At 34.8% G+C, this 11,850-nt stretch overlaps 1 protein-coding gene across 2 annotated transcripts; it reads left to right on the forward strand.

The window, feature by feature from the left end:
• Positions 1–1,617: 1,617 nt before the first annotated feature.
• On the forward strand, positions 1,618–9,305 carry FGB (fibrinogen beta chain). 2 transcript variants are annotated; one of them, XM_036853074.1, is made up of 9 exons: positions 1,618–1,776; positions 2,003–2,023; positions 4,411–4,602; positions 5,070–5,253; positions 6,195–6,422; positions 6,953–7,066; positions 7,414–7,539; positions 7,753–8,038; positions 8,646–9,305. In XM_036853074.1, exons 1-9 carry the CDS (start codon positions 1,672–1,674, stop codon positions 8,875–8,877), a joined length of 1,488 nt encoding a protein of 495 aa, XP_036708969.1. In that variant the 5' UTR covers positions 1,618–1,671; the 3' UTR covers positions 8,878–9,305. The 2 variants fall into 2 exon arrangements, with proteins under 2 accessions (XP_036708969.1, XP_036708970.1); XM_036853075.1 differs by lacking the exon at positions 2,003–2,023 and having other exon boundaries at positions 1,668–1,776.
• The last annotated feature ends 2,545 nt before the right edge of the window (positions 9,306–11,850 follow it).

Consider the following 11,850-nt stretch of genomic DNA (forward strand, 5'->3'; position numbering starts at 1 on the left):
TACCTCAAAAGAAAAAAAATTTTTTAGTTGTCTTAACGTTCTCTGTCTTTTTAAATCAGCAAGAACCTGACATCACTAAAATAAAACCCTGCCCGGATGATTAAAATAAACTTTTCCTCAGTTACATTTTGAAGGGAAATATTATTGCATCTTCTTTTAATTGACACAGGCATACACACAAATTTGCTTTCTCAGTCAGAGTATGTATTCTTCTAAGAAAAAATAAAACTAAGCTGATCTTAAAGTATAGTATTTACCCAGTACTAATGATTGAGATAAATTTGGAAAAATCCAATCAACTATTTTACTTAATTTAAACTCAACATTTTGCTTCTATAAATCTGAGTTAAAAGGATTTAGGAATGCAACTTATGCTACCCAGAGAAGAAAGAAATTTAGTGTGTTTCGTACCATTATCAAGAGACTGCTTCAAAGCATTGTTTAAAACATATTCTCCTGTTCCAAACCTGGATAACCTGCTATCTTTTTAAGAAAATCACTTAAAAAATTTAACAACAGATGTTTCACTTTGCATACCAAAGAAACCCAGAAAAATGCTATAAAGAGCACACTTGCTGGGATTTTTGTTTTGGCTATGGTTTTGCTATTGATTCTTGTAAGAGTTGTTAATCCTGATTGCAAAAAACAATGAAAAGACGACAAAGATGCATTTGTTAGCTTATAGGAAATTATGAAAGGAAATGGTGTCTGAGCTTCTATTTGAAATAGATATACGAAGGCTTCACTAATGTTAAAATAACATTGTTTTTATAAATATTAATAATGTATTAATATATATATTATATATAAATATATATATTTATATATATTTATATTTATATATATAAATATATATAAAATATATTTATATATATATATATATAAAATATATTTATATATAAATATAATATAAAAATAAAATGTTAAATATGTATCCAATCACCATAATAATGATTTTGATTTAGGAATCTGTAATCTACTAATTATTTTAATAAAGTTTAGAATTATTTAAACATTTTAACATATTAGTAAAGAACAAAATATGGAAAGTGGTCAGAGCAAAAAAAGAAGACTACATTTTCTTTTTCATGTTAGTCTATCATAGCATAAGGCATGAATATTATCGATAATTTTGTTATTCTGATTAATGTCTGAAAGAGAAGATGAACACATGGTAATATTATTCTTTAGTTTAATGGCCTTTTTAAAAACTGAATTACAGGATTACCTCAAAACAGCACTTATGGTAAACCTCTAGTGAGTTCACAATGTTAGTGGGTGCCTTGTAAGTAGGTCGAATTTTTTTGTGCTTGGATTAAAAATATTTTTTTCCTCACACATTCTTTGGGAGCCTGTGTAGCATCCACGTTAATTTACAGGAAATGTGATACACAACTCTTTTAGGAATGTCCCAATTTCCCGTCATATTGTCCGATTAAATGAATTAAGGAACTTCGGTGTTACTAAACTCGGCCAACAGGGAACAGTTGTATGACAAGTAAATAAGTCTTGCTGGGAACATGTTGCTTAAGGGATAAAATGGTTCAGCCAACAAGTGAACCAAAAAATTAAACGTTAACTAAGGAAGGTAATCACTTGGAAAGGCATAGCTAACAGAGGATTCAGATATATATAGGATTGAAGATCTCTCAGTTAAGTCTATAGCAAAGGATGGTTTCTTGGAACTTCCAAAAATTTAAAACCATGAAACATCTACTACTGCTACTATTGTGTGTTTTTATAGTTAAGGCCCAAGCTATTGATGACTACGATGAGGTGACTTTTAAATATTATTGTATTCTTACTAATATTATTAATATAAAATATAACCAAAACATAATCATATGTGAATATTATAATGAAATTAACATTGATTTTAAATATGAAATTGAATTGTTAATCTCTAAGACCTATTTTATTTAAAGAATGTTGCATAGTATTTCTTATATAAAAACAAAATAATAATTTCTCATTTTCTGGTTTATCACCTTTATTTTCCCAGGAAGAAGATGTCAGATCTAATGTAAGATGTGTTTTTCCGATTGTTGCTCTCCTGAGTACTATCATTTTCATTGAGTTCTAGCAATATGTTATTACAATTTGAGAACAAATATCTGAAAATTTCCCAGACTATAAAATAATAAAAGAGCAGCATTTTAAAAGAAAAAAGCTGTAGTAGCTAGATGGCTCTTTGGTGAAGGAGGGTAATATAAAGCTCATGAAATTACAGGCTATTTATGAATGAAAATTGTAAACTAAATCTAAAAGCAGAAGAGATCAAGTGTGGTAATAGAAGATTAAAAATTGTTTTTTTCAAATGAGAAATTTATATATTGTTATTATTAGTGGTTATCAAATATATCGCTCCATTTAATATATTCATTCATAGAACAGTTTTTCCTCAAGTACTATCTTTGCTGATTTACTCCTACTGGTTTGCAGATGTCAAAAATACAAAAATGCATTTAGAGAAATGAATATTTAAAGAATTAAAATTTTATTATCAGATGACTCCTGATCAAATTTCTTGTATATAGCATAGTATCACCATACTAGAAATAAAAGTACACAGTAATACATAAATGAAGTGATTCATTTTGGATCACTTGTTGAATTTGAAGGGAACCTAAGTGTTTTAATTATCAAACTATACATATAAAAAGATAGTTATTTGGTTAATTGAATTAGGTAAGAAAAATGTAAAACATGTGTAAGAGTAAACTTTTATAAAGTACTTGGGTAAGCACTTTTACATTCCTGCTCACCAACTAATCTACACAGAGACAGTTTACTAGTTTAACCTTCCAATTGGATTTTCTAGTTTTAGTTGCTTCAATAAGTGGTCTTCATAAACTTCATATAATTTCTTTTAAGATGTTTAACATTTTTCATTTACTTTTCTCTAGGAAAGCTAGATCACCAACACTACCTCTTTAATTATATTCTAAAATAAAAAAGAAATATTTTTCTTCTGTTATAATTTGATTTGTAGTAAACAGATGAATCACATTTCATAAAATTCCTGTCTGGCTGGGACCATGTCTTTGACACAAAATATGTATATTTCCTACAAATCTTCATACATTATTATTTTTCTTGCAGTCACACATAACATATACTGTAGTTTAATTTCAGCAGTTAAGCAGGGGAATCTTGATCCAACTTGCCTGGGTTTAAAGCCTAGTGCTCTACCACTAAATGTTAAATATTATTCTAACTTACTGAATAAATGACAGTGAAATTCCAAACAGTCATTCAATGATTTCTAGGCCCACAAAATAGCTAGAGAGCTTAGTCTCTGCAGCAAATCTAATCATTTGTTAATTTGTAATTAAGTCTCAAAAGGTGTAAGTACTGACAAAGGTCATATGATGATAATATAGTTAATCTAAGCCAGCACTTTTGTATTGCATTGCATATTTTCCACTTCACTATCTTTTAATGTAATATTTTTTCAATTAGCAAATAATTTTAATTGCAATGCACATACCTTGAGAATTATTTTAAATATGAGAAAATCATGGTATTTGATAAAGGAAATCAAGTAGAAAATTTCATGAGAATGATTTAACAATTTTGTTGATAGAAGATAAGATTGAAGTTAGTAGTGGAAAAGCCACTTACACTGTAGTATCTGTTATGTGTGATTGCAATAAAAACAATAATAATAACTCAATATGTGCCAGGTATTCTTCTAAGGGTGTCATATGCAATAAGTCATTTAATCCTAACAATCGTCTTATATGGCAGATACTTTTATCATCCCTATTTTACAGATGAAGTAACTTGCCAAAGATCTTTATAGCTAGTAAGTGGTGGGGGTCAAGACTTGAAACCAAGCAGTCTGGCTCCAGAATACCTTATTCCTCTTCAAACATGTTAGAGCCAATGGTTGTCTTATTACAAATAAATCCTAAGTAAATTTTGCTTTTAATAAATCTGTATTGCCTCTTAAATATTATTATATAGGAGTTAGCCAAATTAATCATCAATTCATAAAAATTGAAAGTAAAAAAATAATTAACAATAATTACAGGAATTTAGTAATCCAGTGCCTTGAGAACATTTATTCCTCCTGACGGTATAGATTTCTTACTATTTTGTGTGTTCCAATGTATAGGTTTCAGGAATCTGAGGTCATTACCTTTCATTATCTGATACAACATTTTTTAAGGTCTCTTTTTAAAAACTACCCCAGGCACAATAGCTTTTTGCACTGTTTTTCTTTCTACTGTTACTGAAGAAACCTAAGGAACCTATTGATTTACGAACAACAACTAGCTAGTTGATGAACCTTAAGCAAATCCTCAGTCATTTGATAACCAAACTTATAGAATGAGGGTGTTGGAATAGCTACATCTAAAATCTCCTATAACACTCTACATTTTATTTCTGCCTGGTTCCCTGAAGTTGCATTTGGATGCCCGTGGTCATCGACCCTATGACAAGAAGAGGGAGGAGGCTCCCAGCCTGAGACCCGTCCCCCCTCCCATCAGCGGAGATGGCTATCAGGCTCGTCCAGCCAAAGCAGCTATCCGCCAGAAGAAAGTGGAGAGAAAACCCCCTGATGCTGACGGCTGCCTGCACGCTGACCCAGACCTGGTGGGTGGGCCTCCCGTGCGAAGAAGGCCTGTATTCATCATGTCTTCCTGATGTTGTGTTGACCCACATTACCATCATTTTTATTTTGTTTGTATCTTTTGGATGTAAATACAAAACAAACTTATTGGGCCTTGGGCTAAGGGTGCTTTTCTAATTTTCTTTGGTCTGGGCCCAAGATTACAAATTAGGACACATGATGTTGCCTCTCCTTTGTACTTTGCCCACTTTGTCTGTTCAGAGGGTAACATTTTCATAGCCTAATTACCTTTGTTCTGTGGTAAGGATTATTTTTAATCTTCAGAGGAATATAATGATGAGTCTAGAATTTCTGGTCTCACATAAAGAAAATCAAATTGCAAGTTTTTATATTGGTGAATGATGTCATTGAATTTTCACTATATGCTATTTTCACAAATATCCATAACCCCAATCCTTCATCTAATGTTGGCTATTTTCTTTGTTTGTAGGGCGTGTTGTGTCCTACAGGATGTCAGTTGCAAGATACTTTGGTAAAAGAGGAAAGACCAATCAGAAAGAATGTAGAAGAGTTAATTACTAATATAGAGTCTGTTTCCCAGACCTCTTCTTCCACCTTTCAGTATATAACTCTGCTAAAAAACATGTGGAAAGAGAGGCAGAAGCAAGTAAAAGGTAGATGTCCTTGTGTTTCCTGTTTGATTCTATTATAAAATTGAAACTGTCAGAGTGCCATTAGAATGCACAATTCTGAGGAGATTCATGTTTCTAGATGAGTCCGAGTAGTTCAGTATGAGCCTGATTACCCCAAGGTCCTCACTTAGGCATCTTCACCTGCAACTTGTCTGACAAGCACTATGCAACTCTTATTCCCAGTCTGGCATCAGCAAGGATGATTCTCTGTGAAAATTTTCACTGTGAGTCCTTATTTTTAGTCTATAAAAAAACTTGTGACTCCGAAGACAGTATATTCACAGAGTAAAAATTTAGCATTTATAGATTTAACATTTGAGGTTTTGAATATAACTGTGTCCAGGATATACTCAATTGAATTGCAGATAATGATCTTATCCTTTGAATCCTGAGATCTGAACTTTGAGTGCTATTGGCTTGGTGGTTAGGAATCAGCTAGTGAGCCAGCATGGCATGGGTGTTTCAGGGAGTAGCATACCCAAATTTGGACATTTTTCAAAGGAATCATGGCATTTCTCTTGTATATTTCAAGGCTCTGCTGTACTTAAGTAAGATGAATAAATAAATCAAGTGTGTCTACTCCATATGATGTTGAACTTCTGAGATGGAAAGCCTAAGTCCTGCTTTCTCCTCTTTTTGTCACCAAAGTAATAGACAACTTATTGTATCTATTATTAGGCATAATTTTTAGCTTAATCTAAGGTAAATTACTATTATAGTAGCTAGACTATATGTTAATTTTTGTATGCCATGGGGCAAATAATTTCCCCTAAGTACAACTACATATCATGACTGCCCGATGTTCATTCGGGGTCTATTAGTTTATTCTCAGAAAATCAGAATCACAATTGTGTGGTTGAATACGTTTAGTTTTTTTATCAAGAGAAAATGCTAACCACTCCTACATAATTTCATTTTTCCAGATAATGACAATGTAATAAATGAGTACTCCTCACAACTGGAAAAGCACCAGTTATATATAGATGAGACTGTGAACAGTAATATCCCAACTAAACTTCGTGTGCTCCGTTCAATTCTGGAAAATTTGAGAAGCAAAATACAAAAATTAGAATCGGATGTCTCAGCTCAGATGGAATACTGCCGCAGCCCGTGTACTGTCACTTGCAATATTCCTGTGGTGTCTGGCAGAGGTAACTAGTTAAGATACATATTTCTAGTAGGTTCCAGAAGAACTCACACTCTCTAAAAATAAGAGAACTAAAAGAAGTCCAATGGATTTTCCCAACATATCCTAATGACATCTTAGCACATCATGAAGATATCCCTACCATGCCTAATGCATTTGCCAGTTTTTGATGAGTAGGAAGCAGTGTAATGATGGTGGTAGCTCCATGGGTGTAATGTACATGCTTGCTTGAAAAGATGGTGGAATCATGGATAGATGTAGGGATTTCTCCATCACGTGGGTTCTGGAAGTTTATGGATATCACAGGACACAAAAGGTAGAGAAGAGCTTTTACACCCCCTTGGCAGATAGAATTCCTTGAAACCGAGTTTGATTTTTAGTAAAAGGAAGATTAAGTTTCTACAACATATTCTCAAATGTCTAAAATAAAATGTTCTTTAGTATCTATGTAATCAGTTATCTTACAAAATTAGTGACTAAAGACAAGGTAATGATGTTGTAGTCCCTAAATATAATGTTATCTTATGGTTTCAGAATGTGAGGAAATTATCAGGAATGGAGGTGAAACATCTGAAATGTATCTCATTCAGCCTGACAGTTCTATCAAACCATATAGAGTATACTGTGATATGAAAACAGAAAGAGGAGGTAAGTGTTTGATATCTTTTGACCTATTATGCTGAAATTATTTTGATACCATAAAATGCCAGGAAATAAAACCTAGGTTTAACGTAGCTAACAATGAGCCATTTGATTTGGAATTCAATCTGATGTTTTAGAATACCTCTGATTCACAATTTGGGGTAAGATAAGGCACTTGCAGTTTCCAAAGATATTGCGAGTTTTCCTCTCACATTTATTTCCTTATTATATCTATTTTGGAGCACTAAATATCGATGGGCATGAATTAAATGGACAAGGAATTCAGACATTGCCCTCAAAGCGACATTATTTGTTAGTGGTAATGTGTGTTATTTTGTTTCTTTCAACCAAAGGATGGACAGTAATTCAGAACCGTCAAGATGGTAGTGTTGACTTTGGCAGGAAATGGGATCCATATAAGGAAGGATTTGGAAATATTGCAACCAATGCAGATGGGAAAAAATACTGTGGTGTACCAGGTAAAAACTGGGAGTACAAAATAAAATCATTCTTTTTTAGATGGTTTTTTTTTTCCATTTAAAAAACATAGTGTTGGTAGTCTGTTTTTAGGAGTTTTAGGAGGTTAAGAAGAATTTACAAAAAGAGTATAAAAGCTAATGATGAGGGGGAAAAGCCAGTTTTTTTTTTAAAGGTTTTATTTTTGGTGAGATTTTATTTTATTTTTCCTTTAGGTGAGTATTGGCTTGGAAATGACAAAATTAGCCAGCTTACCAGGTTGGGACCCACAAAGCTTTTTATTGAAATGGAGGACTGGAAAGGAGATAAGGTGACAGCACTCTATGAAGGATTCACTGTACAGAGTGAGGCCAACAAATATCAACTCTCAGTGAGCAAATACAAGGGCACAGCTGGCAATGCCCTCATAGAAGGAGCTTCTCAACTGGTGGGAGAAAACCGGACTATGACCATCCACAACAGCATGTTCTTCAGCACATACGACAGAGACAATGACGGCTGGTACGTGCTGGTTCTTCCCTCCTGCTTTTAGCACCGCTGCTAACATTGCTTCTTGGAGTCATTAGTGATCGCTAATGTGATTAGTGACTCTCATTTCTTGGGTACTTCCTGTGTGCCAGCCACTGTGCTAAGCTCTTTCTGGGTCACTCTAAAGCACTCCAGCTATAAGGTTGCCATTACTATCCTCATTTTACAAATTAAGTTTAGAGAGATTAAGTAATTTACACAAAATCACATAACCATAAAAGATACAACTGTAATTTGAGCACAGTTACTAAGTAGTGCGTACTTAGATAGATTTCCCTATCTCTAAATTGTACTGTGTATATCAAAACCTCCATTTTGTTTTCCAGGGATCTGTAACACTAAGGGATCTGAAAGCTATCATTTCAGGATAAAGTAACAAATATAGATTAATTTGCCACATAAGCCCAGTTCTCTCCCTTTCTTGCTATAGGGCAGAGAAGACCTTTACTGTGTAACTGTGACTTTACATATAGAACCAGAGGGAAGGAATATTGCACACAGCACTTCTCTGTGCGTACTTAGCAAAGAATCAACTTGAGAGCACTGCAGTTCTAATAACCCCAAACGAATTTCCTTTCAGGAAAACTACAGATCCCAGAAAGCAGTGTTCTAAAGAGGATGGTGGTGGATGGTGGTATAATAGATGTCATGCAGCCAATCCAAATGGCAGATACTACTGGGGTGGCCCTTATACCTGGGACATGGCAAAGCACGGCACAGACGATGGAGTGGTGTGGATGAACTGGCAGGGGTCCTGGTACTCGATGAAGAAGATGTCCATGAAGATCAGGCCCTACTTCCCAGAGCAATAGTCCTCCACACATAGATTATTATTCTTCCCTACGTAACAACATTTTTATATATCATGTCATCAGAATTTTTTTTCATACCTTATATCCCTCTAAAGCTATCAAAATGTAGTAAGTGTGACTTTTTGGAAACAGTATTTAGACAAATGACATTTAAAATAGCACATGATTTTCTTTCATATTCATTATTTCTATTGCATACCAAGATGTAACTAAAAGGATGACTGTGGATAGTCAGTGTTCATAATTTCAGTGGATTGTGAAAAGTTTCAAATTAGGAAGAGAAATTTTCTATCCTTGTGGGAAAACTGTGAGGTGAGCTAAAAACCTGTGTTTAAAAGTCCACTTTTAAATCTCTCTTTATTTATGTAATATCTGTCACAGAAAACTCAAAAAGATTTATTCATTAAACTGGTTTCTGTTACAATAAATTAATGTTTTCTTATTTTGTACTCCACATGGCCACTGAGTTAGGCTTTGTGAGAACTGAGGCTTTGTGAACTTGTGAGAAAAGAGAAGCATTCACAACCTCAAGTAGCTAATGAAGTGGCAGTGAACCCCTGAAGGTTCAGCATCTCCCTCTGCACCATGAAAATCCACTGCTCTGCAGGGAACTAGACTTGCGGATCAGAGATCCCAAGAGGACAGTCACGGTCAAGTCTTCACCATTTGTTTTTTGAGGGAAACAGCGAGGGAGGAAGCAGCATGTGTCTGTTGCCCCTGGAAATTCGGCCTATTGGCCTCAACTGGGTTTTTGTTTTTCACATGGTCACACCAGAACTGAAATAGAAGTGAATTTCTCTTCTTTCTACTTCTCCTCGGCAAATGAGTATATCAACTCAACTTTCTTTTACTCTGTATTCTCCATCGCCCTGTGCAACCCTCTGACCCTTAATCCTCCTTCCCTCTTGTAGCATCATTGCCACTGATTTTCATGGAAACATTGTCCTGACACTCATCTTCTTAGCCTTTGCATCGAAGCAAAAGTTATTCATTTCTATCACGGGAATGCCATCACTCCCTTAATTCCTCATCATAGCCAACTTCAACTTTTACCTGGTTTCCCTGCCGTAGGTTCTGTCTCACCTATATTCAATTTGTCTGTTACTCTGCCATCACATATACCGTCCTAAAAACAGAAAATTCTGACCAAGTTACTTTCCTGCTTAATGTTAGCTCGTTGTTATCAAGTGTTAAAATCCAGATTTCTTAGCTGGGAGTGAAAATGGTTTGTTACTTGGTCCCAGCACTGTCTCCTGCCCTTGTTCCTCTTCACGATACATCTGCACTCTTGTCACAGTGAATTTTTCACCGTTCCCGGAAAGGTCAGGCCCTTTTATATTGTGCTCCCATTGTAAACAACATCTTTCCTCCAACACCATCTGACAAAATTGCTGTCCATTTCAAGCTTCGCTTTAAATGCAATTTGTCTGTTCTACACACCTTTCTCCTTTGCTGATAATGAGCTCTTATTCATCTTTGATTCCAGAATCATCTGCCTGTCAGAAAGTCAGATTTTCATAAATTTATAAATATTCTATGACTAAATCCAATGATTATCAAGATCTTGGATAGCCCTTTCTTAGGTAGAACCCATTTTCCAATAAAGGCACACATAGAAACTCAATATGCAAGATACTGGAAAGTAGGAATTTTGCAGCAAGCCTGAGTGTATCAAAAGCCCACGAAATAAAGGATGGGGAGGTGGCAGGGGCCCAATCTAAGGGCAATATCACTCAGATCTCTGCTCAACCCCCTTATGTACCCAGGACTAAGTGAATCCTAGAGTTTAAAGTAAAACCACAGATTAAAACTCACTAAAGTAGATAATCCGATGGTCAATTTCTTAGTTAATGTACAAGTAGCAGAAAAACAGAGACCACACCTGGGTAATATGTAATATCTATTTAGAAAGAAGTAAGCCTTCTTAAGGTATCAGTTGGTAAGAAATGTTACCTATCTGATTTTGCCCATTCAAGCTTCACAATTTCGAATACAATCAAAAGGTAGTGTCCCCTAGTTAGAATATATAAAACAGTATCTAAAAAGGTTAACTCATGACTTTTATGAAGATAATAAAAAGATGAGTTGAAAATTAATAATCCCACACTATGGCATGAGAACTATATTTATTATACAATTAAGACTGAAAGTATGGAACAAACTATAAAGGATATATGTACTTGGGATGTAAATTTCCCATTCCTCTGCATTTAGGAACCAAGGAAAACAAGTAACCAATGTTAACTGAAGCCTTGTTTTTTAAGGTGAAAACACATGGGACAAAAACGTAGATTATCTGGCATACCACGAGCCACAGTAGTTGAACTGACATTTCTGTTCAACCGTTACACACACTGATCATCTAAACCTGCAGAGCTTATTTAGAATACAGAGTTCCTGGAGTCAACCCAGGTTTATTACATCAGAGCCTCTACATGGGAAGATCCTAAGAATATATATTTTTAATAAATGTCCCCAAGAGATTCTGATCACCAGCTGGATTTTGGAACAAGTGATTCAGGCTACATTTGCATTCACCTGAGACTCCCATCTTTCTTATCTGGCATTCTTCCCACTCAAGTGGTGACTATGAGGCAATATTTAGAGCAAGAGGTCATCTTTGAAATTACTGTGACTTCATACTGTGACCACTGCCTATCTTTAAGGCTCAACTTGGATTTAGCAGCTAACCACTATTTCTATTCTGGTATCTGTCAGTATCAGCTGATTCTTTAGTTGGACTTTTAGTTTTTCTGAGGTGTAGAAACAAATGAAAGATGCTACCGACCATTTGTACATAGAGCTGAAGCTGTGATCTGAACACCATGCATTCCCCCACTGTGCCATGTGATCTGATGCTCCCTGCTTGATGCTCCCACTGTCACTCAGCTCTGCACCAAGTCACAATGTGTTGGTGCATAATTATGCCTAAACCTAGCAAATGGAATAAGTTCTGTTTATTTTAACATTAAT

This window comes from Balaenoptera musculus, chromosome 5 (assembly GCF_009873245.2).
Source record: "Balaenoptera musculus isolate JJ_BM4_2016_0621 chromosome 5, mBalMus1.pri.v3, whole genome shotgun sequence".
Lineage (NCBI taxonomy): Eukaryota > Metazoa > Chordata > Mammalia > Artiodactyla > Balaenopteridae > Balaenoptera > Balaenoptera musculus.